The sequence below is a fragment of the Rhinatrema bivittatum genome, chromosome 1 (assembly GCF_901001135.1).
Source record: "Rhinatrema bivittatum chromosome 1, aRhiBiv1.1, whole genome shotgun sequence".
Taxonomy (NCBI): Eukaryota; Metazoa; Chordata; class Amphibia; order Gymnophiona; family Rhinatrematidae; genus Rhinatrema; species Rhinatrema bivittatum.
This window is the reverse complement of record NC_042615.1, coordinates 406,682,727-406,709,621: the sequence shown is the minus strand read 5'-3', so window position 1 is coordinate 406,709,621 and position 26,895 is coordinate 406,682,727. Positions and strand designations below refer to the sequence as shown.

The 26,895-nt window shown below is 48.4% G+C and overlaps 1 protein-coding gene across 4 annotated transcripts in view; it reads left to right on the top strand.

The window, feature by feature from the left end:
- Positions 1-26,895, top strand: part of LOC115091917 (maestro heat-like repeat-containing protein family member 2A) — a 646,218-nt gene that overhangs the window by 45,183 nt on the left and 574,140 nt on the right. For 3 of the 4 annotated variants that reach the window (XM_029602285.1, XM_029602257.1, XM_029602275.1), the window contains exon 2: positions 4,186-4,246. In XM_029602285.1, the coding sequence (XP_029458145.1) occupies positions 4,219-4,246 (28 nt within the window). In that variant the 5' untranslated portion in view covers positions 4,186-4,218. Of the gene's footprint in view, positions 1-1,637; positions 1,733-4,185; positions 4,247-26,895 lie in introns of those variants that run through there. The other variant, XM_029602266.1, reaches the window with a different exon arrangement.

Sequence of the window (26,895 nt, the reverse complement as noted above, 5' to 3'; positions counted from 1 at the left end):
ATATTCTGATGTGGTGATTACCACCACGCTGCGAGCAAGAAAGTTCTCCATTTCCTTAGCCTACGTGCGGGATTGGTGAGTGTTTGAGGTTTGCTGTGAAGATTGAGGGGTTCCGCTCATTTTGGAATTTTTACAGGATGGATTGAGCAAAGGTTTGGTCCTTAATTCATGAAAGGTACAGGTGGCAGCTCTTACCTATTTTCGAGATTAAGTGAATGGTGGACCCTTGTCAGTTCATCCAGATGTGGCCTATTTCTTAAAAGGAGTGAAGCATCTTCATCTCCCCTTGCAGTTGCTGGTGCCTTTGTGAAATCTTAATCTAGTTTTGGATTTTTTGGCAGGGCCTACTTTTCGACTGATGTGTAGCCTCTCCTTGAGGTTACTGACCTTGAAAATAATGTTTCTTATGGCAATTTGTTCAGCGTGTAGGGTTTCTGAATTGCAGGTCTTGTCTTGCCAGGAGCCCTTTCTACAGGTCACTCCGGGGGCGCTACAGCTGCATACTGTTCCTTCTTTTTTGCCAAAAGTGGTGTCGGATTTTCACTTGAATCAGCCAATTTCCCTGCTGTCTCTGAACAGGGAAAGAGATGCGGAGGAATATCGCCTATTATGGTCCTTGAATGTCAAGAGGTTTTGGAGGTTTCTAAACCTCTCAGAAAGATGGATTGCCTGTTTGTTCTCCATGGAGGGAGTAAACAGGGTGATTCAGCATCGCTGGCAATGGTAGCCCACTGGATTAAGAAGGTAGTCACAGCCGCATATGTGACTACCTAGTCAGGTTAGGGCTCATTCCACTAGGGCTCAGGCAGAGATTATTTATTTTTTTTATTTATTTAAAAACTTTTCTATACCATCGCTAAGTTATATACCATCGCAACGGTTTACAAATAGGCACATAGACTAAGGTTAGTAAATCTAGGATATTGTACATTCTAACAGGTGCCAATAAAGTTCAGTTACAATTTCATAAATAAAATCATTATTTGAGTAATGTTGGTCAAGTCCAGGTATATTATTGAGTTACTATCTCTTTGAGATATTACTTCTTAAATGTAGGACTGAGTAAATTCATTCTTATCTGCATTACTCTGTACTTTCATTCTCTACCCTCCACACTCTTTTGTTGTCTCCCATCGAGGTTTGCTGAGCTGTGATGTAGTCCTCCTTACAAACCTTTTCCTGGCAATACTGCCTGGATGTGCAGGCCCAGAAGGACGCAACCTTTGCATGTGCAGTTTTGACTGGACCGCGGGCAGCCTCCCGCCCTGTTCAGGAGTAGCTTTGGTTCATCCCACTGGTTCTGGATTCACCTGTCTGAACATTAAGAAAGGAGAAATTACTACTTACCTGATAATTTCCTTTTCTTTTACAGAGAGATGAATCCATCTTCCTGCCTTGGTTGCCAAATGGTTGTGCTATGGTCCTCCTGCGTGGCTGCATTTTCCAGGGAGTACTGGTAAGTGTCAATTCAGTCCGTAGACTAGTGTTATTACAGTCTTTGTCTGAACTCAGTGTTTCTTGTTGGCTGAGTGCTGGAATGGTTATCTATTAATAATCAAGCTTTGTTAGTTTGTCCTCAGTTGACGTTTGCAGAGAATACTGACTGGCTGATGTCACTGCAGGGGTATATATACAGAGATGTCAGCTTTTCTCTGTCTCCAACTGCTGAAAGAGGTGCATAACACACTGGTTCTGGATTCACCTATCTGACTAAAGAAAAGGACATTATCAGGTAAGTAGTAATTTTCCTTTTGCAGTAGGAAGTATATTGGTGTTCTAGGCCCCTGTGTAATATTTAATATTTACAGTGTTGCCTTTTCAAAGGTAGAGTTCCTACTGGTTGAGTTCTATTCTGGTGTGATATATTTGCTATTTAGGTGCTGAATGTCTATACCTGGGAACGTTTGAGTTCTGTTCATGTTCACCTTCCCATCTCCGACAGACATCAGACATTCATTTTTTCTTCCCTTTATCAGAAGTTACATGTCTAAAAACATAATATCATTCTAAACATGAATTATCTGATTAAACATGTATTTAGAATCTGAGTGCCCTTGGAGAGAGTGGAACTATGTTGAATATATGGATTTCAATAATGGTACTAGTGCTCATGCATTGGGCCACTTTCTGATTATATATTTATCTTTGGTTTTTTAATAGTACTGTTAGATATGGTATGTTCTTGTCTGCCTGCTCTACAAATAAAGAGTTTAAAAAATACCCACGTATTTAAATATTGCTGGCCAATTGTGATGGTGACTCTGTTTTCACCCATTATCTCTTGTCTTCTGTTGATACTGTTGCAGCTGAAGGCATTGTTCAGGTGGTAATGCAAGCTGACTGTTTTCCCTGGTGCAGAATATAGTTTTCATAATTAATGGAGTGATAGCCTTAAAGATGTTCACCTTGCAGGCATTCTCACTTCCCACTGCTGCTGCAGACTTTGTCCTCCTCTCATCGCCTCACTACAGATGTTCTGTTTTTATCTTCTTTCACTGCTGCAGACTTCTCTTCCTCTGACCACATATGTTCTCTCTTCTCGCATTCCTTTGCCACAACAAATCTTGTCTTTTTTCCTTCCTACCAGTGCAGTTTTTCTTTTTCCTCTTCCTCCTCCTGTGACTGCAGACCATTTCTCCTTCCTCCACTGCTGCAGACTTTGTTCTTCTCTTTTCCTCCCACCACAGACATTTTCTCTTCTCTTCTTCCTCCTGCCACTGCAGACCATCACTCCTTTTTCGGACACTGCAGACCTTATCTTTCTCTCTTCTTCCCACCTCAGGTGTTCTCTTTTTTTCTGAGTCCTTCAGATAGAATGCTAGGAATAATTAAAAAAGGAATGGAGAATAAACAGAAAACATCATAATGTGGTGTGGCTGCACCTTGAATACTGTGTGCAGTTCTGGTCACCCCATCTCAAAAAGGATATAGCTGAGTTAGAAAAGGTACAGAGAAGGGCAACAAAAATGGTTAAGGGGTTGGAACAACTTCCTTATGAAGAAGGGCTAAATAGGTTAGGGCTTTTTAGTTTGAAGAAAAGATGATTGAAGGGGAACATGACTGACATCTACAAAATTGTGAGTGAAGTAAACCAGGTAAATAGACAGTTATTTACCCTTTAAGCTAACAGGTAGCAGATTTAAAACAAATTGGAGAAAGTATCTTTTCACTCAATGAACAATCAAGCTGTGGAATTTGTTACTGGAGGATGTGATCACAGCAACTAGTATAACTGGGTTTAAAAAGGTTTGGACAAGTTCATGGAAGAAAAGTCCATAAATAGTTATTAACCAGATGACTCAGGGAGACCCACCACTTATGATAGGGAATGAAAAGAAATAAATTGAAACAATTTTTAGGGATTGACCACTGTTGGCCAGGATCCTGGACTCGATGGAACTTTGGTCTAACTCAGCATAGCTCTTGTTATGACATGCTTTTTAACATCAGACTGTGTGCTATCCACTGTGCTTTCTGTTTGCGTGTGACTCTCCACACACTAGTACTGGTGTATGTGTGAGTACTTTGAGAAACACAGAACATAGAAACATAGAAATGATGACAGAAAAGGACCAAATGTTCCATCCAGTCAGCCCAGTAAGCTTATGGTAATATCTGCCTTGCTGTGTAGGTTACCCCATGCTTATCTGTTTCCCAGACCATAAAAGTCAGGGCCCTCGGTTGCTGTTTGAATCCAATTCCACGTTACCCCCATTCTTATCAGTTTCCCAGACTAGCCCTCGTTGATTGCTGTTGAACCCAATTCCCTGTTATACCTTGCTGTTGAAGCACAGAGCAATGTTTGAGTTGCATCAAAGTATCAATCTTATTGGTTAAGGGTAGTAGCCGCCACATGAGCAAGATACCCCCACATTTGTTTCCCCAAACTATAACAGTCGGAGGCCCTTGGTTGCTTAATGAACCCAATTGCCCTTTTCCCCCTGCCATTGAAGCAGAGCACATTGATGGAGTTGCATTAACAGTATCAAGGGTAATAGCCACAGCACCATCAAGTTACTCCATGCAATCTTTTCTTCATTTCCATTCTTTAGCCTTTAGGGATCCACATATCTTTACTTTAAAAATGTGAAGTATAGAAAAGTGGTTGCTGAACAAGTGCAGTTTCAGTTTCTGAATACACCATACAACTTTCTTAGGATCTTAACATCCAGTTTCATTTCACAGGGAAATTGAAATCATTCACAAAGTCATTTGAAGATGGAAAAGAAGTTTGTTTTAACAGAAGGTGAGTGAGTTTCAGGCACTAAAGGACACATGAATTTATAATTATTGGATGTTCTGTTTCTGTTTTGTTATTATGATTGAGGTTTTATATTTTTTGATTTTATAGTTTGATGTTTATGAGGAAATGTGATGTATCTGTTTTTCCATTGTGGCATTCTATATGGAGTCTAGCTTCTTGCAGTTTACAGTTCAGTTTTTGTTTTCATGATTCTGTTTTTACTTTACGGTCTCCTTATCCTGTATTTGGTAAGAGTCTGTCTGTGTTCTGCATGTGAGACCTGATTCTTGAACTACTCCAGCTTGGATAACAAATTTCACATTACTCGTGCATGGCAAGAAAAAGCATACTGTCAGTTTATTGTCAAATGCAACATTTCCACTGAAGGTACCTCCAGAAGCCCCACTGATGCTATTCTAAAAGAATGTGAAGGGTTATATCTGGCCAGACATGAATTAAGGTAACTAAACTGGATCCTATATATCACTAGAAGCCAATGTAGACTCTTTAAAACCAGTAAGATATGATCGTTCCCCTTTATTCCCTCAATTATCTGAGCAGCCAACTTTTATATTAATTGGAATTTGTAACATAATTTCATGGGAAGAACTAATAAAGATCTGTTTCATAGTTGGCAGGGTTGATGCTATCTATTTTGCTGCTCTGTGCAAATGATTACTGTGCTTTCTCCTCCCCCTCCATCCCCAACCTCGCCAAACCCTTGTGGATTTCAATGGAGACATTCATGGATTCTTTTTTCCTAGCAATATCTTTTTGTGCCTGAACATCGTTTACAGATACAGTGCAGTTTAGAGTAAAGCGATCAGATTTCTGGTGAGCATATCTGGGACACTTCCTCTCCATAGGGCCAACAGTGGGCAAGTAGTATATTTGCAGAAATGGGTGATTTTCTTGTGTATTGTCCGTATGGAAGATTGTAGTAACCTTCTCTCAAAATATTCCTAAAAGCACATTCTTTGAAAATTGAAACTACTAAATATTTCAACCTCAATACAAAGCCTCAGAGCTCGAGGGTCTGTTGAGCCAACAAAATCCAATTGTTATTAACATGTATATTCTAAAAAAAAACACCCCCACTCAATATAAAATATCAGGGTAATGATTACATTTTCTTTGAACCTTCGCAGTTAAAATTCTTTTTGGATGCTCACCCAAATGTGACCTGATCAGTACATTAAGCAATGAGTAGGCTATATTAGTATTTTATTTTTTCTTTATTTCCTATTTCTTCGCTTCATGTATGAGGCTACTGTCTCCCCATGCATTCCTTTAATTTTTTTAGGGTGGGCATAAATAGTAGGCATGTGCATTCGGATTGACCGCATATGTAAAACGCAACTCATATTTTTTTTTTAACTTAAAAAAAAGATGAGGCGTATACAAGCAGATTTCTGACATATTGAACATAGATATGTCGGATACAGCGAATCGCCATGCGCGCGCTTTCTCGCCGCCATTACCTGCGACTCGAGCTCGGAGCCCCGGATTACCTGAAAATGGCGGCGCCCCTGCGGTAACCATGCCAACCTGTCTGACCCTGTCCTGTGAGTCTCAGTGACTCACAGGAAAGGGTGGGACAGGTCGGCATGGATACCGGAACGCAGCGAATCTGCATTCACCTTTTCAGAGAAGCACTGAATGCAGCGAATCGTGCTGTCATTCCGTGCTTCTCTGAGGATTTCCTGACGAGCCAGCACTATAAAAGCAGCAGCAGCACGAGGACTGACGGACATTGTCAGCGATTCAGTGGGGAGGTGGGATCGGGATCGTGCAGGGTGGGCTTAGGCAGGCTGAGGCAGAGAAGATAGCAGAACCAGATTTGATAGACAACACAGAACAGATTCTTTGTTAGGGAAAAAAAAAAAAAGAACATTGTTATTGAGTGAGTCTGTACATTTTATCCTGGGCAGTGCCAGGCAGGGCTGGCAGTACTCTGCCTCATATTTGCTATTTTTAAACAGACTTAAAAGCATTCTCCTTGAGTGGTTCAGTGCTGGGTGGGCACTGGGCAGCAGTTCCAGGGCTGGGAGTACTCTGCCTCATATCTACTTTAGTTCTATGTGCACTGCAGTGCACACAGACAGACACATTCCGTGCATTGCCAGGCAGGCAGTGAGGCAGTGGGCATTGTAAACAGAGTGAACATTGCCCTTCAGCGAGTCTGTTAAATTTGCTATTTCTAAACAGACTTAACCGCATTGTCCTTGACTGGTTCAGTGCTGGGTGGGCAGTGCCAGGGCTGGCACTGGCAGTACTCTGCCTCATATCTACTGAAAAGGAAGCTTGTTCTCTGTGCACTCACTGCACACACACAGACAGACACATTCCATGCATTGCCAGGCAGGCAGTGAGGCAGTGGGCATTGTAAACAGAGTGAACATTGCCCTTCAGCGAGTCTGTTAAATTTGCTATTTCTAAACAGACTTAACCGCATTGTCCTTGACTGGTTCAGTGCTGGGTGGGCAGTGCCAGGGCTGGCACTGGCAGTACTCTGCCTCATATCTACTGAAAAGGAAGCTTGTTCTCTGTGCACTCACTGCACACACACAGACAGACACATTCCGTGCATTGCCAGGCAGGCAGTGAGGCAGTGGGCATTGTAAACAGAGTGAACATTGCCCTTCAGCGAGTCTGTTAAATTTGCTATTTCTAAACAGACTTAACCGCATTGTCCTTGACTGGTTCAGTGCTGGGTGGGCAGTGCCAGGGCTGGCACTGGCAGTACTCTGCCTCATATCTACTGAAAAGGAAGCTTGTTCTCTGTGCACTCACTGCACACACACAGACAGACACATTCCGTGCATTGCCAGGCAGGCAGTGAGGCAGTGGGCATTGTAAACAGAGTGAACATTGCCCTTCAGCGAGTCTGTTAAATTTGCTATTTCTAAACAGACTTAAAAGCATTCTCCTTGAGTGGTTCAGTGCTGGGTGGGCAGCAGTTCCAGGGCTGGGAGTACCCTGCCTCATATCTACTTTAGTTCTATGTGCACTGCAGTGCACACAGACAGACACATTCCGTGCATTGCCAGGCAGGCAGTGAGGCAGTGGGCATTGTAAACAGAGTGAACATTGCCCTTCAGCGAGTCTGTTAAATTTGCTATTTCTAAACAGACTGAGCATTGTCGTTGAGTGGGTCTGTTAAATTCTGTTATTTTAAACAGACAGAGCATTCATCTTGAGTGGGTCTGTTCATTTTGTTATTTTAAACAGACTGAACATTATTATTGTGGGACAGTGGGCAGTGTTACCACTAGCACTCCTTGACATTAAATCCATAATGTCAGGGAAAGAGAGATGCAAGCGACTTTGTGGGAATGGCAGCGGAGGCACCGCAAAAGACACCAGTGCAACACCACCAGTACAGCTAAAAAGGCAACTGTCGCAATCAAACGTCTTTGTAGGGGATGGCAGTTCCATGGCAAAAAAAAAAGAAATCAGACCATGAAACTTTGCAATCGCCACCACGTGTTTCTGGCCCTGTAGTTTTGGAGGAGAGTGAAGAGGAGGCAGAGTCTAGCCAGACAAAAGTTACACACCCAAGAGCAGCCAGGGGACATAAGTGTCCTGCAAAAATTCGCGCTGACAAGGTAGCGCTGGCACTGTTAGCTTCTGATTCAGAAGAAGAATCTTCTTGGATGGGATTCTCATCAGAAACGGAAGATGTAATACCTGAGGAATCTTCGGTAGAATTGTCACTTACTCCTGTTTTAGCCTCCACCTCCAGAATTCTGCAGCCGGGGAGACATTCCACTGATATCGAGGAGGAGGAAGAGCTGTCAGAAGGGAGACAGAGGGTGACTGTTGCCCCCGCTGGCATTGCTTCGCCGGGTGCAGTGGGTGCACCACCCACACCCAGTAGTACCTCAACTCCAGTGCCACCATCCACCCCCAGGGCGGGAAAGAGAGGAGGATCACAAAAGAAATCTGCGATCTGGGCACATTTTAAAGTGACAGAAGACCCGCGTTATGCTCGGTGTAATTACTGTGCCAGGGATATTAGCAGAAGCAAGCAACTGGGACATCTGTCAAATTTTGGCATGGAGTATCATATTAAGAGGCAACACCCAACAAGATTACTGCCATCTGGGGATGGTAGCATTTTCCGTCAGGGGACCAGGGTGCAGTGGTAGGAAAGCAGCAGAGTCAGCCCACGCCCTCATACCCTTCTAGCAGTCAGGCGGCAGGCCAGAAACCCACTGACATGTGGCAGAAGCGACAATGCACCATGGAGGAAATGGGGTGGAGTGCGGTAACGCTATCCCGGGGTAGGAGGCAGGCAGCCGCAAAAGTAGTAACCAGGAGCATTGGGGAAATGATTGCCCTTGATGACCAGCCCCTGCAGTTAGTGGAGAATGTGGGTTTCAAACGTTTCTTGAAGGTCGTACTTCCAAATTACAAAGTCCCCTCCAGAACCACATTTAGTAGAAAGGTCATCCCCAGCCTGTACAAGCACTGTGTCAGTCGCGTGCAAGCACTGCTAGGTAAGGCAGACGGAAGAGTGCATTTCACCTGCGATATCTGGACCGCCATGAATGCTGCACACTCTTACCTCTCTCTGACAGCACACTGGTGGGACATGGCAGAGGCAGGGGCAGCCAGCAGCTCTATTACTGAACAAGCATCAGGGTGGAGGTGGGCTTTACTGAACACCCACCTGACGGACCATTCCCATACCGCTGCCAATATTCTAGCATGCATCAGAAAGATGCTGGCGAGCTGGAAAGTACACCAGCGAGACAGTAAAACGCGGGCAGGCTTTTTTGTCACAGACAACGGTGCAAACATGGTTAAGGCAATAAGCGATGGGCGGTTTAAGAACATCCGATGTTTTGCACACACTCTGCATCTGGTAGTGAAGTCAGGTTTGGGCTTGGAGTCCAAGGACAAGGAGACTGAATACCTGCGTAGGTTAATACACAAGTGCAGGAACATAGCAGCACACTTCCACAGAAGTGTCAGGGCGGGGCAGGTTCTCCGAGAAAAGCAGACTGATTTGGATATGCCTGAGAAGCGTCTCATTCAAGACGTTCCCACCCGGTGGAATTCCACCTTTATGATGCTGGAGAGGTTATTGGAGCTGCAGACACCCCTTCATGAACTTTCTGGTACAATAGACATAGGTGTACAGAATCCCCTAGGGCATCACGATTGGTTAGTCATGAGTCAGCTGTTAAAAATCCTGCAGCCCTTCAAGGACGTCACGGAGGAGCTGAGTTCCAGAAGTTCCACCTTGGCTGACATCATCCCTATTGTGAAATTCCTGGATGACCATTTGGAAGGCATTAAACGGCAAGAGGGAATGACTGCTGAGGTGCTGCAATGTGTGGACGTTTTGCAGCAGCAGGTGAAAGACAGATTAAGGCCTTTAACAGAGGACAGCACATACATGCTCGCCTCTGTCTGTGATCCCCGTGTGAAAGGTAAACTCGCCCTACAGACCAATTGTCTGTCATTTGTGAAGGAGCTGTTGTTAGCACAGGTCCGTGAACAGGAGCACCATAGGCGGAGACAGATTAGGCTTGAAGCACAGGTGGAAACAGCAGGCACGTCACAGAGTTGTGCTGCTGCTAGCCCTGGCAGGAGAAGGACTGTGTCAGTGACAGATACTATTATTAGTGCGTCCACCTCAACGTCAGAACGCCCAAGGCATGTTGGCCATAAAGATACATCAGTTGTGCAACGGGCGAGAGAGAAAGTAACTGGATTGAGTGACTCTCAGCCCTCCCAAGCACAGGAGGAGACAGCAGCAGAGCTGTCAGTGACACGGTATCTCTCAGAGCCGATAGAGAACACGCAGACAGATCCGCTGGCATATTGGGCACACAAGTCCACTGTCTGGCCACACCTAGCCAAAGTGGCTGAAGGATATCTGTCATGTCCACCAACCAGTGTGCCCAGTGAACGTGTTTTTTCAATGACAGGGGATATCATGAGCCCTCACCGCTCAAGGCTGTCACCGGTCTTGATGGAAATGCTAGTGTTTTTGAAAGTAAACCTGCCATTGCTTGGCTTTCCCGATTTTCCTTGTGAATGGCAAGATGAATAAAAGCTATTGAAAGGAGCCTTGCAGCAGTTCCAATTGCCTCCTATGCTCAAGATAATGTAAGCACTGCAGCACATGTTCTTGACATGAATCGCTGTGCCTGACCGGCATCTACTGTGCAGCCCTTGTGTTCCCACAAGTGTTTTAATTCCGTTGCTGTTCCTGCCTGTACCTCCAGGCATTGTGTTCCTACTGGTGTTTTAACTCCATTGCTGTGCCTGCCTGTCCCTCCAGGCCTTGTGTCCCTAGCCGGGATTGACCTCTGTCCTCCAATGATGTGCCTGTTCCTCCAGGCCTTGTGTCCCTAGCTGGGCAGTTCCATTTTGTTATTTTAAACAGACTGAGCAATCTTCTTGAGCGGGTCTGTTCCATTTTGTTCTTTTAAACAGACTGAGCATTGTCCTTCAGAGTGGGTCTGTTGATATTGCTATTTTAAACAGACTGAGCATTGACCTTCAGAGTGGGTCCGTTAATTTTGTTCTTTTAAACAGACTGAGCATAGTCCTTGAGTGGGTCCGTTAATTTTGTTCTTTTAAACAGACTGAGCATGGTCCTTCAGAGTGGGTCCGTTCATTTTCTTATTTTAAACAGACTGAGCATTCTTCTTCAAGGCCGAAGTGGAGAAGGGTTCCATGTGAACAGCAGTTCAACATGGGTCAGCCGGTCCTAAGAGATAGGCGAGCGCCGTTCGGAAGGGACGGGCGATGGCCTCCGTCGTCCTCGGCTGATCGAAAGGGAGTCGGGTTCAGATCCCCGAACCCGGAGTGGCGGAGATTCGGCGCTGGGCTCTTCCCTCTTCACTCGCCGTTACTGAGGGAATCCTGGTTAGTTTCTTTTCCTACGCGGCTTGTGTCCCTAGCTGGGATTGACCTCTGTCCTCAAATGATGTGCCTGTTCATCCAGACCTTGTGTTCCCATGCGTATTCTTATTTCTGAGAGATTTTCCGATTCCTTTGTCATCAGCTAAAGTGCATAAGATGCGTTGATGAATAGTTTTGAAGATGACACATATGGCTTTATAGATGATACGGAAGTGGACGGGTAGCCAATGTAACTCTTTCAGAATGGGAGATATGTGGTCTCTCTTTCTTGCGCCTGTTAGTAATCGGGCTGCTGAATTTTGAACCATCTGTAGTGGTTTGGAATAGGATGAGGGCAGACCTAGCAATAGGGAACTGCAGTAGTCTAATTTCACAAAAATGACTGCTTCGATGATCGTTCTGAAGTCTTGAGCATGGAAAAGAGGTCTTATCCTCTTCCGAACCTGGAGTTTATAGAAGCAGTCTTTGGTTGTTTTGTTGATATGTGCCTTGAAGTTTAGCCGGTTGTCTATTATCACTCCTAAGTCTCTAACTTGTGTGGTAGGTAGGTTGGTGGGAAGAGTAGTGTTGGAGATATTGTTTTCAGGAGAGATGAGTAGGATTTCTGTCTTGGATGAGTTTAAGATGAGGTGTAGGTTGTTTACTACTTGTTTGATTTTCTGGTGGCATGTTTCCCAGTACTCAAGAGTTTTACAGTATGTGTCTTTGATAGGGATGATGATTTCAATATCATCTGCGTAAAGGAAGTACTTTAGATTGAGGTCGGTAAGAAGTTGGCAGAGAGGAAGAAGATAGATATTAAATAGGGTCGGAGACAATGAAGAACCTTGAGGGACTCCTATGACAGAGTCAAATCTTGAGGATTCCTTGTTTTGGAGTTTATCTTTGTAACCTCTGTAATTGAGAAACGTTTTGAACCAGGATAGGACGGTGCCGCTGATTCCTATGGACGAAAGCTGGTTTAGGAGGATGGCGTGGTTGACCGTGTTGAACGCTGCGGAAAGGTCTAACAAGATCAATAGGAAAGAGTTTCCTTTGTCGAGGCCCATTAAGATATAATATTATATCTTATAGTTGTGGTTTGGATCATATTCTTTAGGTGAAGACGGTTGTCTATAATTACTCCCAGGTCTCTCACATGGTTGTGGGTGAGAAGGTGTTTGTGATGGATCTGAGATGGGAGGTTTTCTTGCTTGTAGGAAATGAAGAGGAGTTTAGTTTTAGAGGCATTGAGGACCAGGTTTAGACTGTTGAGGAGATTAGTGGTGGCTTGTAAGCTGTTGTTCCAAAGTGCGATGGCTTTGTTAATAGATTCTGTTATGGGAATAAGAATCTGAACATCGTCTGCATAGATGTAGTGAATGAGGTTAAGACTACTTAACAGTTGGCAAAGGGGAAGGAGGAAACGGCGGGGGAAACGGCAAAGCTGCTGCCAGGGGGGGCTATAACACGCGCCGCCGGAGCGGCGGGCCACCTGCCCCCCCTGGGCCTTCCCAGCCGACATGGAGCCGGTTGCGGCGCTCCGCCGCGGAGGAAATGCGCCCTGCGGCCGTCCGGGAGGCGTTCCCCGCCCCCCCGCGAAAGGGGTGGGGGATCTGCCGAAACCCCGGTCCCACCGAACCCGCCGGGTTGAATCCTCCAGGCGGACTGCACGCACCCCACCCGTTTAACTCTTAACGGTTTCCCGCCCTTTTGAACTCGCTCTTGAAAGTTTTTTTCAACTTTCCCTTACGTACTTATTGATTTTATTTATTTACTTTATTTTTTTATTCCTGGACGGGGCCGGGGCCGTCCGGGAGGCGTTCCCTGCCCCCCCCCCGCGAAAGGGGTGGGGGATCCGCCGAAACCCCGGTCCCACCGAACCCGCCGGGTTCAATCCTCCAGGCGGACTGCACGCACCCCACCCGGTTACCTCTTAACGGTTTCCCGCCCTTTTGAACTCGCTCTTGAAAGTTTTTTTCAACTTTCCCTTACGTACTTATTGATTTTATTTATTTACTTTATTTTTTTATTCCTGGACGGGGCCGGGGCCGTCCGGGAGGCGTTCCCCGCCCCCCCGCGAAAGGGGTGGGGGATCCGCCGAAACCCCGGTCCCACCGAACCCGCCGGGTTGAATCCTCCAGGCGGACTGCACGCACCCCACCCGTTTAACTCTTAACGGTTTCCCGCCCTTTTGAACTCGCTCTTGAAAGTTTTTTTCAACTTTCCCTTACGTACTTATTGATTTTATTTATTTATACCAGCATTGCATCCTCTGTAGGCTTCCCTGGTGGGTCTTGTGCATTTGAATAAACGAAGAGGAATTTGTAGGTCGATTATGGTGTGTTGGTGAATGATTTTTTATATCAAGGTGATGGATTTGTAAATGACTCTGAACTGAATTGGTAACCAGTGGAGGTCTTTTAGGACTGGGGAAATGTGGCCTCCTTTCCTAGTGTTTGTTAGTAGACGGGCTGCTGCGTTTTCAACCATTTGGAGTGGTTTTGTGTATGAGGAAGGGAGTCCAAGTAATGTAGAGTTGCAGTAGTAGAAAATGAGGGCTTGGAGGATGGTTCTGAAGTCTTTGGCGTGGAAGAGTGGTCTTATCCTTTTTTAAACTTGCAGTTTATAGAAGCAGTCTTTGGTGGTTTTATTGATATGGGATTTCAAGTTCAGTTAATTGTCGATTAGCACACCTAGATCCCTCACATGAGTAGTTTGTAGGTTGGTTGGGAGACAAGCTGTGAGATTGTTGTCAGGAGTTATGAGTAATACTTCAGTTTTAGAGGAGTTTAGTACCAGATTTAGGCTTTTGAGGAGGCTTTTGATTTCTAGGTGACAGGAATCCCAGTATTCGAGGGTTTTTGAGTATGATTCTTTGATGGGGATCAGGATCTGGATGTCGTCTGCATAGAGAAAGTGATTTAATTGAGGTTGGTAAGGAGTCGGCAGAGTGGTAGGAGGTAAATATTAAAGAGTTTAGGGGATAAAGAGGAACCTTGTGGGACTCCGATGGCCGAGTCGTGGCGTGGTGATTCTTTGTTCTGGATTTTTACCTTATAACCTCTGTTGGTTAGCAACAATTTGAACCAGGCGAGCGCCAATCCAGAGATTCCGATTGCTACTAGCTGTTTCATCGGTCTCATGCCAGTATTCAGCCTTACACGGAGTTTACCACCCGCTTTGGGCTGATTTCCCAAAGAACCCGACTCAGAGAAGACCCGGTCCCGGCGCGCCGGGGGCCACTACCGGCCTAACACCGTCCGCGGGCTGATCCTCCATCAGAAGGACTTGGGCCCCCGAGCGGCGCTGGGGAGGCGGTCTTCCGTATGCCACATTTCCCGCGCCCGCCAGACAGGCGGGGATTCGGCGCTGGGCTCTTCCCTCTTCACTCGCCGTTACTGAGGGAATCCTGGTTAGTTTCTTTTCCTCCACAGCTTGTGTCCCTAGGTGGTCCCTGCGGGTCGGTACGGCAAGAGCGGTATTCAAACAGCAAGCACTGGGGTATGAAAATACAGACCCCTGTGTACTTACTTGGTAGAGGTTTTGCTAGGAGTAAGAATTTGTTGAGGATAATGTCAGTTTCTTAATAAGATCTCATGCTTTGTCTGTTGAGGAGATTAGTGATGGCTTGTAAGCTGTTGTTCCAAAGTGCGATGACTTTGTTAATAGATTCTGTTATGGGAATAAGAATCTGAACATCGTCTGCATAGATGTAGTGAATGAGGTTAAGACTAGTTAACAGTTGGCAAAGGGGAAGGAGGAAACGGCGGGGGAAACGGCGAAGCTGCTGCCAGGGGGGGCTATAACACGCGCCGCCGGAGCGGCGGGCCACCTGTATATACAATATATACAGCTTCTGAGCAGAGAATTTATTGATGGTGCGTGTTAGGTGGAGTTCGGGAAGGCTTGCCTGAAAAGCCATGTCTTGAGTCTTTCCAGAAAGGTTAGGAGGCGAGGTTCATTTCTGAGATCTCCCCGTGTACAACATTTTGAATTAAACATGCCACTTTATATTGTATGCGATATTGGATGGACATGCACAGCATTCCAGGTCAAACCCTTTTAGAGACGTCAAGCCTCGACAGACAAAGTAAAGAGTAAGAAATTGTTGAACTTGGAGGTGGACCCTTGTCCGGGGGAAACGGCGAAGCTGCTGCCGGGGGGGGGGCAATAACACGCGCCGGAGCCGGTATTTACCCTTAGATGGAGTTTACCACCCACTTTGGCCTGCATTCCCAAACAAACAGACTACGAGAAAACCCGGTCCCGGCGCGCCGGGGGCCGCTACCGGCCTAACACCGTCCGCGGGCTGAGGCTTGATGAGAAGGACTTGGGCCCCCGAGCGGCGCCAGAGAGGCGATCTTCCGTACGCCACATTTCCCGCGCCCGCCGGACGAGCGGGGATTTGGCGCTGGGCTCTTCCCTCTTCACTCGCCGTTACGGAGGGAATCCTGGTTAGTTTCTTTTCCTCCGCGGCTTGTGTCCATAGGTGGGATTGACCTCTGTCCTAGAATGATGTGCCTCTTCATCCAGGCCTAGTGTTCCTACTGGTGTTTTAAGTCCATTGCTGTGCCTGCCTGTTCATCCAGACCTTGTGTTCCCACACGTATTATTATTTCTGAGAGATCTTCCAATTCCTTTGTCATTTTCTGAAGTGCATAAGTAGGGTAGCTAAATGAGGAGAATATTGGAGGGGCGAAGTTCCATATTCAAAGCTGAGTAGCTGTACTTATCTAGTGAAAGTTTGAAGGATCAGGGAAGGCTTGTAAGAATAGCCAAGTTTGTTAATAGATTCTGTTATGGGAATAAGAATCTGAACATCGTCTGCATAGATGTAGTGAATGAGGTTAAGACAAGTTAACAGTTGCCAAAGGGGAAGGAGGAAACGCTGGGAGGGGGGGCTATAACACGCGCCGCCGGAGCAGCGGGCCACCTGCCCCCCCTGGGCCTTCCCAGCCGACCCGTAGCCGGTCGCGGCGCACCGCCGCGGAGGAAATGCACCCTGCGGGGGCCGGGGCCGTCCGGGAGGCGTTCCCCGCCCCTCCCCCACCCCCCGCGAAAGGGGTGGGGGTGGGGGATCCGCCGAAACCCCGGTCCGACCGAACCCGCCGGGTTGAATCCTGCGGGCGGACTGCACGGACCCCACCCATTTACCTCTTTACAATTTCACGCCCTCTTGAACTCCCTCTTCAAAGTTGTTTTCAACTTTCCCTTGCGGTACTTACTTATTTATTTTATTTATTTAAGGTTTTTTTATACCGGCATTCATGAAATCGTTCACATGATGTCGCTTTACAGAAAACAGGGGTGCAAAGAAAACAACCTATAACATAAATACACGTGGTGAAGAGATGCAGTTACAATTAACTGGGGCTATGAACTGGGAGTGTAAGAAATAAAGAGGGATAGAGGAGGTTAATTATATACATGTGTAGAATATAAAAATATACAAGAGTACATTACAAATATGGCGTCCAATATATACAGCTTCTGAGCTGAGAATTTATTGATGGTGTGTGTTAGGTGCAGTTCGGGAAGGCTTGCCTGAAAAGCCATGTCTTGAGTCTTTTCCGAAAGGTTAGGAGGCAAGGTTCATTTCTGAGATCTGGGGGGTGGACCTGCTGTGGAAAGGGCTCAATCTCTAAAGGTGCTGTGATAAGTGGTTTTGGAGGGTGGAACAAGGAGGCATCCTCTGTAGGCTTCCCTGGTCGGTCTTGTGCATTTGTATAAACGGAGAGGAATTTGTAGGTCGATTATGGTGTGTTGGTGAAAGATTTTGTATATCAAGGTGATGGATTTGTAAATGACTCTGAACTGAATTGGTAACCAGTGGAGGTCTTTTAGGACTGGGGAAATGTGGTCTCTTTTCCTAGTGTTTGTTAGTAGACGGGCTGCTGCGTTTTGAACCATTTGGAGTGGTTTTGTGTATGAGGAAGGGAGTCCAAGAAATGTAGAGTTGCAGTAGTCTAATTTGGAGAAAATGAGGGCTTGGAGGATCCTGGTTAGTGTCTTTTCCTCCGCGGCTTGTGTCCCTAGCTGTGATTGAACTCTGTCCTCGAATGATGTGCCTCTTCATCCAGGCCTTGTGTCCCTAGCTGGGATCGACCTCTGTGCTCGACTGCTGCGCCTCTTCATCCCGGCCTTGTGTTCCCACAAGTGTTTTAACTCCGTTGCTGTGCCCGTTCCTGCAGGCCTTGTGTTCCTCTGGGGATAGGGAAATACATACAGTAACTGAGTGTAAGCAAGTATGATTTGCATTGAATACAAGAATGTCAGTATATAAAAATGACAAATAAATATAAAAATAAATGAAGTGCTATAAACTTTTTAAAAAAAGAATATAAATCCATAAAAAAAAAATTGTACTATCCGAGTATCAGTGTTCATCCATGTTCCTACTGGTGTTTTAACTCCATTGCTGTGCCTGCCTGTTCATCCAGGCCTTGTGTTCCCACAGGTGTTTTAACTCAGTGGCGGTGCCTGTTCATCCAGGCCTTGTGTTCCTCTGGGGATAGGGAAATACCTACAGTACCTGAGTGTAATCAAGTATGACGTGCTAGAAATGTTTTCGAATAAGAATATAAATACATTAAAAAAACACATAATTACTATCCGAGTATCCGTGTTCATCCAGGCCTTGTGTTCCCACAGGTGTTTTAACTCAGTGGCTGTGCCTGTTCATCCAGGCCTTGTGTTCCCACAAGTGTTTTAACCTGGTTGCTGTGCCTGTTCATGCAGGCCTTGTGTCCCTAGCTGGAATTGACCTCTGTCCTCGAATGATGTACCTGTTCATACAGGCCTTGTGTTCCCACACGTATTCTTATTTGTGAGAGATCCTAGGCTCCAATTCGTTTGTCATCAGCTGAAGTGCGTAAGTACAGTCTGAATTCACTAGACGCCAACGGAATTCACTAGACGCCAACGATATTCACTGGACGCCAATGTAAACACCGGGTACACACAACTCTAGGGGTGGACCCGTTCCAGGGAGTCCTTCCCTGAACAAGCATGAGGGTGGAGGTGGGCTTTACTGCACACCCACCTGACGGACCATGCCCATACAGCTGCCAATATTCTAGCATGCATCAGAAAGATGCTGGCGAGCTACCAGTGTTTTAACCTAGTTCCTGTGCCTGTTCATGCAGGCCTTGTGTCCCTAGCTGGGATTGACCTCTGTCCTCGAATGAAGTGCCTGTTCATCCAGGCCTTGTGTTCCTACTGCTGTTTTAACTCCATTGCTGTGCCTGCCTGTTCATCCAGACCTTGTGTTCCCACACGTATTCTTATTTCTGAGAGATCCTCCAATTCCTTTGTCATCTGCTGAAGTGCGTAAGTACCGTCTGAATTCACTAGACGCCAACGGAATTCACTAGACGCCAACGATATTCACTGGACGCCAATGTAAACACCGGGTACACACAACTCTAGGGGTGGACCCTTTCCAGGGAGTACTTCCCTGCACAAAGGAAAGGGAACTCTCTCCTGGGCCAATTGATAAGAAAACCACAATTCTGCAGCCAAAAATAGGCTGGAAATCCTTCCCCCATTGACTTTAATGGGCGACATATGTACATATACCCAACTCATTGAATTTTTTTTATGTCCATATTGACCGCAAGTGGGACCCCCTTTCGGACATAAGAAATATGAACATAAAATTTTGCTCTGCACATCCCTAATAAATAGGGTATTATAATGTACCTATAAGATTATGTTGGAAATTATTAATTCTTTATTCTTTGTTGATGTATCACCCTTAATGTTGTGGATTGAAACTGGTAGTGGACCCTTGGGCCGGCCGGGTGGAGCGTGGGCTCCGAGGGTGGAGGAAGGCCGGGAGGCGGAGCACAGCGGGTGTTGAAGAGGAGTCTTCGCCCTGGAAACCCGAGACCTCCCCAGGAGGGGCCCGTAGAGGTCCAGGTCGCTGGGTCTTAGGAGAAGTGCTGTGGTCAATGCTGGCAGAAGACGAGAGGAGTCGAGGAGAAGTCCGAAGGTCGTGGCTGGCTGAAGACGAGAGGAGTCGAGGTGAAGTCCGAAGGTCGTGGCTGGCTGCAGACAAGAGGAGTCGAGGTGAAGTCCGAAGTCAGGTCAGCAGAGGCAGCAGCAGGCAGGAAGTGAGGAACTGGAACAGGAAAGGCTGGAACTGGAGCGAGGATCAGCAGGGACTGGAACAGGAAAGGCTGGAACTGGAACGAGGATCAGCAGGAATTGGAACAGGATCAGCAGGAACTGGAGCAGGATCAGCAGGAACTGGAGCAAGGAACAACAGGAACTGGAGCGAGGATCACCAGGAACTGCAACTAAGACTCAGAGAGCGACCTCGTTGCAAGGCAAGGCTGAGGAAACAGACGCCGGCTTAAATAGTCTGCCGGCGTCTGACGTCAGAGGAGGGGAGGTTCAGCACTTCCGGGTGCTGGACCTACAAGTGCCGGCCCTTTGCGCGCGCGCGTTCCCCGGCGGGAGGAGGAGCTGAGTTCAGGCCCCGACGGCGTCTCCACGAGGGAGACGCCGCTGCCATGCGGCCAGGGAGGCCCTTCAGCGCGCGGCTCGCGGTGCGGACGGGGAGCCCGGGGACAAGGTAAGGACCTGGTCGCTAACTTAGCGACCGGGACTGCAACAGTACCCCCTCCTTTACGCCCCCTCTTCAAGGGCCCAGGTTTGCCAGGATGATCGGCGTGGAATTGTTGTAACAGGGATTTGTCCAAAATATTGCGAGCAGGTTCCCAAGTATTGTCCTCATCCCCGCATCCCTCCCAAGCTAGCAAGTACTCCCAACGTCTGTTGGCGAAACGAGAATCCAAGACTTCTCGTACTTGGAAGGTAGGGTCCTCGGCCGTGGGAACAGAGGTAGGATCCGGCGGTCTCTGGTGGAACCTGGAAAAGACTACTGGTTTTAGGAGAGAGACGTGGAAGACGTTATGAATGTGTAACGTGGTAGGCAAACGCAGACGGTAGGACCACCAGCCCTACTCTCTCCGCTACTGTTACTTTGCGGGTGGAAGGCGGTGGAGAAACTGAGTTGTATTTCGAACTTTTTGCAAAGAGCCCTCCAATACCTGGCTGTAAATTGTGGACCTCTGTCCGAGACTATGTCTTGAGGCAAGCCATGGATACGGAATATGTGATGAGTGAATAACAGGGCTAGTTCGGTTGCGGAGGGTAGTTTGGTTAGTGGCACGAAATGGACCATCTTTGAGAAACAGTACACGGTGACCCAAACAACCGTCTTGCCTTGAGACGAGGGTAAATCTACCACAAAATCCGTGGCGATGTGAGTCCACGGTTCCGTAGGTATGGGCAGCGGTTGTAAGAGCCCTTTCGGAGAACCAACAAGAGGTTTTTGCGTGGCGCACGTGGGACAGGAGCTAACGTAGAGAGAGACATCCCTTCGAAGGCCGGGCCACCAGTAGAAGCGATTTATGATATCCAGGGTTCTCTCCCTACCTGCATGCCCTCCGGACAAGGAGTCATGCCCCCAGGACAGGACCTTCTTCCGAAGTTTCTTGGGTACGATGGTTCTTGTTGTTGAATCTAATGTAGTAAGAGCGAGGTGGACACGTGCGGGATCCAGAATATGTTGTAGTTCCTCTTCCTCCTCAGGTTGAGCGTTACGGGACAGAGCGTCGGCTCGGACGTTTTTCTCTGCGGGTCGATATTTGAGAATGAAGTCAGAGCGACTGAAGAAAAGGGACCACCTGGCTTGGCGCAGGTTCAGGCGTTGAGCATGGGCTAAAAACTCCAAGTTTTTGTGGTCTGTATACACTGTGATGGTGTGATTGGCCCCTTCAAGCCACTGCCTCCATTCTTCGAAGGCGAGTTTAATTGCTAGGAGTTCTTTGTCTCCGATACCGTAGTTGTATTCGGCTGGGGAAAACTTCTTAGAGAAGTAGGAGCATGGCATCAGTTTGCCAGAAGCATCGTGTTGACTGAGGACAGCCCCGATGGCTAAGCTGGAAGCATCGACCTCCACAATAAATGGGTGCAGTGGGTTAGGATGGCGCAAACAGGAAGCCTTTAAAAATGCTTGCTTCAAGTCTTCAAAAGCCACGCACGCGTCTTCAGGCCAGTCTTGAGCGTTGGCCCCCTTACGAGTGAGAGCGGTGAGTGGGGCGACTTTCAGAGGGTACTGAGGAATGAAATGCCTGTAGAAATTAGCGAATCCGAGGAATCGCTGGAGAGCCTTCAAGCCCGAGGGACAGGGCCAATTAGTGATAGCCGACACCTTCTCGGGATCCATTTGGAACCCCGAGGAGGAGACAATGTATCCCAAGAAGGGAAGCGATTCGCAGTCGAACTGGCACTTCTCAAGTTTAGCGTATAGGTGATTTTCTCTTAAGGCCTGTAGAACGAGTCTGACATGTTGTCGATGGGTGACTGGGTCTTGGGAATAAATCAGAACATCGTCCAGTTATACAATGACGAAAGAGTGGAGCATTTCCCGGAGTACCTCGTTCATGAGATTTTGGAAGACGGCTGGGGCGTTGCACTAACCAAATGGCATTACCAAATACTCATAATGTCCGTCACGGGTGTTAAATGCCGTCTTCCACTCATCTCCCGGGCGTATGCGAACTAGATTGTAAGCTCCACGAAGGTCAAGTTTAGTAAAAACCTTCGCTCCTTGTAGTCTGTCGAGTAACTCAGGTATCAAGGGAAGCGGGTATCGGTCCTTTTTGGTGATGGTGTTCAACCCTCTGTAGTCAATGCAGGGTCTAAGGGTGCCGTCCTTCTTAGCTACAAAGAAGAACCCTGCCCCAGCAGGAGAGTGTGAGGGGCGAATGAAGCCTTTAGCGAGGTTTTCCGTAATATAGTCGGACATAGCTCGGGTCTCCGGTAGTGACAGCGGGTAGACACGGCTGTGCGGGGGAGTGGTGCCCGGGAGAAGTTCAACAGTCAAATGGTCGGTGACATGGATGGATCTCCGCCTTTTGCTTGGTGAACACATCGGAATAATCCTGATATGATGAAGGGAGTTCGACGGCTGTCTGTCAGAGAGGGATCGTGGATTTCAGAGGAAATTCAAGGCAGTTTTGGAAGCAATAAGAGCTCCATTGAGCAATCTGGAGAGAGTCCCAATGTATCACAGGAGCGTGCAGCTGTAGCCATGGTAGTCCTAAGACTACTGGATGCACAGTCTTTTCGAGCAACAGAAAGGAGATTTTCTCGGTGTGAAGAGTTCCAGTTCGTAGAGTCAGAGGTCTCGTGAGCTCGGTGATATCACCAGGAAGAGGAGTTCCTTGGATGGAGGTGACTCGCAGAGGAGGTTCTTTGAGAACTGTAGAGAGTCCAAGTTGGTAAGCCAAATCCTTTAGGAGGAAGTTCCCCCCGGCTCCAGAATCTACAAAAGCGAGGGTTTGGAAGGAGCCACCAGGGTACTCCAGCGTAACAGGAACCGTACATTGAGGAGCAGCGTTGACACAGCCTAGGGGAAGCTCCTCCCACCCACCTAGGCTCGGGCGTTTTCCGGCCTCTCTGGGCACTGAGCCAAGAAGTGACCCTTGGCCCCGCAGTATAGGCACAACCCTTGAGTGCGGCGTCGTCTTCTCTCTTCCTCGGATAGAGGCGTGCGCCCGATCTGCATAGGTTCCTCCATAGAGGGATTGCTGAGAGAAGACTGCGTCCTGGAAGTGGCAGTCAAGGGCCTAGAGAAGGTAGGCGCCAAGGAGACAGGACGGCAAAGTACTCGGCCCTCCTTGGCTCGTTGCTGGAGGCGACGGTCGATTTTCCCAGCAAGGTCTATAACCTCGTTCAGAGAGCTGGGAATGTCCCGAGCCATCAGCTCGTCCTTAATGCGACCTGCGAGGCCCTCAAGGAAAATACCTCGTAGACAATCATCTTGCCAGCCCAGTTCCATAGCTAAAGTGCGGAATTCAATGGCGTAATCCGCCAGAGTTCGGGTCCCTTGTTTCAACTGTAGGATTTCGGTGGTGGCAGTAGTCAAGCGAGCGGGTTCATCAAAGGTTTGTTTGAAATGAGCTACAAACCGGGGCAAGTCCTGCAGCATAGGATCCTGATGATCCCACATGGGTGATGCCCACAGCATGGCCTTCCCATCTAGTAGGGAGAGGATATAGGCCACTTTGACAGCGTCTGAGGGAAACTGCCCCGGAAGCAAGGAGAACCGGATAAAGCACTGGTTCAAGAAGGCTCTACAGGTCTTGGCGTCCCCGGTATAACGAGTAGGCGCTGGAAGCTGAGTCTGTGCTGGAGGCTGCGGTGCTGGTACCGGGGGTGGAGGTTGAACCACCTCAGGAGGGCTAGCGTCCAAACGAGTTGCGAGGCGATCGACTGTGGCAGCTAGCATTTCTAGGCAGTGCTGCTGCTGCTGAATTCTCTGGTCCATGGCCTTGCAAACTGTTGTGGATTGAAACTGGTAGTGGACCATTGGGCCGGCCGGGTGGAGCGTGGGCTCCGAGGGTGGAGGAAGGCCGGGAGGCGGAGCACAGCGGGTGTTGAAGAGGAGTCTTCGCCCTGGAAACCCGAGACCTCCCCAGGAGGGGCCCGTAGAGGTCCGGGTCGCTGGGTCTTAGGAGAAGTGCTGTGGTCAATGCTGGCAGAAGACGAGAGGAGTCGAGGAGAAGTCCGAAGGTCGTGGCTGGCTGAAGACGAGAGGAGTCGAGGTGAAGTCCGAAGGTCGTGGTTGGCTGAAGACAAGAGGAGTCGAGGTGAAGTCCGAAGGTCGTGGCTGGCTGCAGACAAGAGGAGTCGAGGTGAAGCCCGAAGTCAGGTCAGCAGAGGCAGCAGCAGGCAGGAAGCGAGGAACTGGAACAGGAAAGGCTGGAACTGGAGCGAGGATCAGCAGGAACTGGAACCGGATCAGCAGGAACTGGAGCAGGATCAGCAGGAACTGGAGCAAGGAACAACAGGAACTGGAGCAAGGATCACCAGGAACTGCAACTAAGACTCAGAGAGCGACCTCATTGCAAGGCAAGGCTGAGGAAACAGACGCCGGCTTAAATAGTCTGCCGGCGTCTGACGTCAGAGGAGGGGCGGTTCAGCACTTCCGGGTGCTGGACCTACAAGTGCCGGCCCTTCGCGCGCGCGCGTTCCCCGGCGGGGGGAGGAGCTGAGTTCAGGCCCCAACGGCGTCTCCACGAGGGAGACGCCGCTGCCATGCGGCCAGGGAGGCCTTTCAGCGCGCGGCTCGCGGTGCGGACGGGGAGCCCCGGGACAAGGTAAGGACCCGGTCGCTAACTTAGCGACCGGGACCGCAACACTTAATTTCCTCACATTGTTATAATATGTGTAATTTTTGAAATGCATAAAAATAAAATAAAAAAAAAAACAAAAAAACCCCCCACTCAAGTATAAGTGACCAAAATAACAATAGAATTTCTGTGTGGGAGACATGTTCCAGTCTGAACTGGGTAGCAGGATATTTTACACCAGGGCCAGAACAAAGGTATTTGTTGCCTTAGGTAAACCCTTATTGCCAGTGCCCCTGTTATGTCGGCCAGCTGCGGAACTTGCGACCGGCCCTTCTCACCTAGCTTACCGCCCCGCTGGGGGCAGGTTTTGGCCTCTTCCCTGCCCCTCCAGGATCGAGTCACAGCTGAGACGCTGCTGATGGGCCGCACTGCGGCAGAGTCACCCTCACCATCGGCCTCTTGCCATCCGGGTCCCCTAGGCGTGCACGCGCCCCTCTGGCCGATTTAAAGGGCCCGCGGCATGCTAATTCTGCCAGCCCCTCCAGATGACGTCACTTGCCAGGACCCATTGTTCCTTGTTGCCTTCTGGTGAATCTTCTAGTTCCTGTTTCCTTTCACTTTTGGATGCCTTCTCCAAGCCTGACCTCTGCTACATCTGACCACGTCTGCCTTCTCCGTGCCTTGACCACTGCTATATCTGACAACATCTGCCTTCTCCGTGCCTTGACTGCTGCTACGTCTGATCACGTCTGCCTTCTCCATGCCTTGACCACTGCTTCAATCGACTACGTAATAGACTTTCTGTGTCCGGAGTTCTACGTGTTTGCTCCAACTCCATTTGCCGCCGGTTCAGACACTCGCCTATCCTTTGGATATGGACCTATAAAGCTTAGGCCTTCCTTGCTCGAGCACCCCCTGTCTCACCTTGCTTCTTGGTGCCCGTGTTCCTGTACTGAACCAGTCCAAAATAGTCTACACCATCTCCTATCCGCTGCTTTTGGGCTGTGTTGCTACACCAAGGCCCACCTAAGTCCTGCCGCCCCGGCACCCAAGGGCTCAACCCACGGGGAATGAGAGCTGGTATAGGTGAAGCTCCTGCAGCCTCTGTCTATCAGCCCACTCTGCCTGCCTACGGTGTGGACCCATAGGTCCCTACCTATGGGTTGCACTAACCCTACCTTGGCCCAAGGGTCCACCTCTGACGCAACAGGTTGCAAAGGCCATGGACTCGGTGGAGCCATGTGCCCTCAAGGCCATCCCAGGCCTGACATCCAAGGTACAGGAGCAGCAATGATTTCTTGAGGCCTTGGCCTCCTCCTTAGAGCACCTACACGACTGACTGGACTCCTACCCGGTGGAATTGGCAGCACTGAAGTCCATTCCCAGGCTCTTTGTGAAACTCCAAGGTCTCTGGGTAACCTTGGAACAAGTGGTGGTGGATGTGAATCATCTTGCTGCCTGGCAAGACTCCTGGTCTCAGTTAAATGCCCCACCACCAGCCCCAGCAGCCTCTGCTCCAGTACCCGACCCCAGCCGGGTGGTCATTTCTTTGCCAGCCCCACCTCATTACTCAGGGGATCCCAAACGGTGTCAGGGTTTTTAAACCAATGCCACATGCATTTCACTCTTCAAGCGCCGTTGTTTCCGAACGACTTGGTCAAGGCAACTTTTATTTTGTCTCTTTTGGATGGTAAGGCATTGGCGTGGGCCTTCCCTTTGTGGGAGTGCTCTGATCCCATGCTTTCCAATCTTCCGCAATTTGTGTCAGCCTTCAAGCAAGTATTCGAGGAACCTGGCAGGCTTCCTGCCATGGGTTCTGATCTTATGCAGCTTCGCCAGGGAACTCATTCGCTAACTGATTATGCAATAGAATTCCGTACTCTGGCCACAGAACAAAATTGGCAGGGAGACAGTCTGCACACTACCTTCCTGGAAGGATTAGCTCCCCGAATTAGAGATGAGCTTGCGGCACAGGAGCTTCCCACATCCCTTGAGGGCCTCATTGATTTAACAGGGAAGATTGACAGGCGACTCCAGGAACGGTCCCAGGAGAACCATTCCACTCCGAAAAACTGCTCCAAGGAATTACTTCCCAGCGATCGCTCCCTGTTGACCAGAAATTCGTTGGAGGAACCCATGCAATTGGGTCGTTCCTACATCACAGAGGAAGAGAAGTCTCGTCGCCGTCAACTAGGCCTCTGTTTACGGTATATTGTGGGAACTCGGATCATCTGCTACCCCAATGTCCCAAGAAGGGTAATACCCCAAACTGAGAAGCTTCGGGGTCAATCGCCCTTGGTCTCTCCACGGCGTCACCTCTGTTTCTCTTGTCAGCTACCTTGGAACAATCTTCCACCTGTTTTTCCACCCAAGTTTTGGTAGACTCTGGCGCCGGGGGAAAGTTTATCCACTAGGATCTTGTGGACCAGTACCAGATATCCTCATGTCCCCTGACACCCCCTCTCGCCCTTTCCTCCGTCCACGGAGATTATATTCCTGGTCTGGTGACCCAAACAACATGTCTTCTCATGATGAAGATTGGACCAGATCATGTAGAACTTATTTCCTTCTATGACCTCCCTAAGGCCATAAAACCAGTTATCCTGGGGCTACCTTGACTACAGAAGCATTAACCAC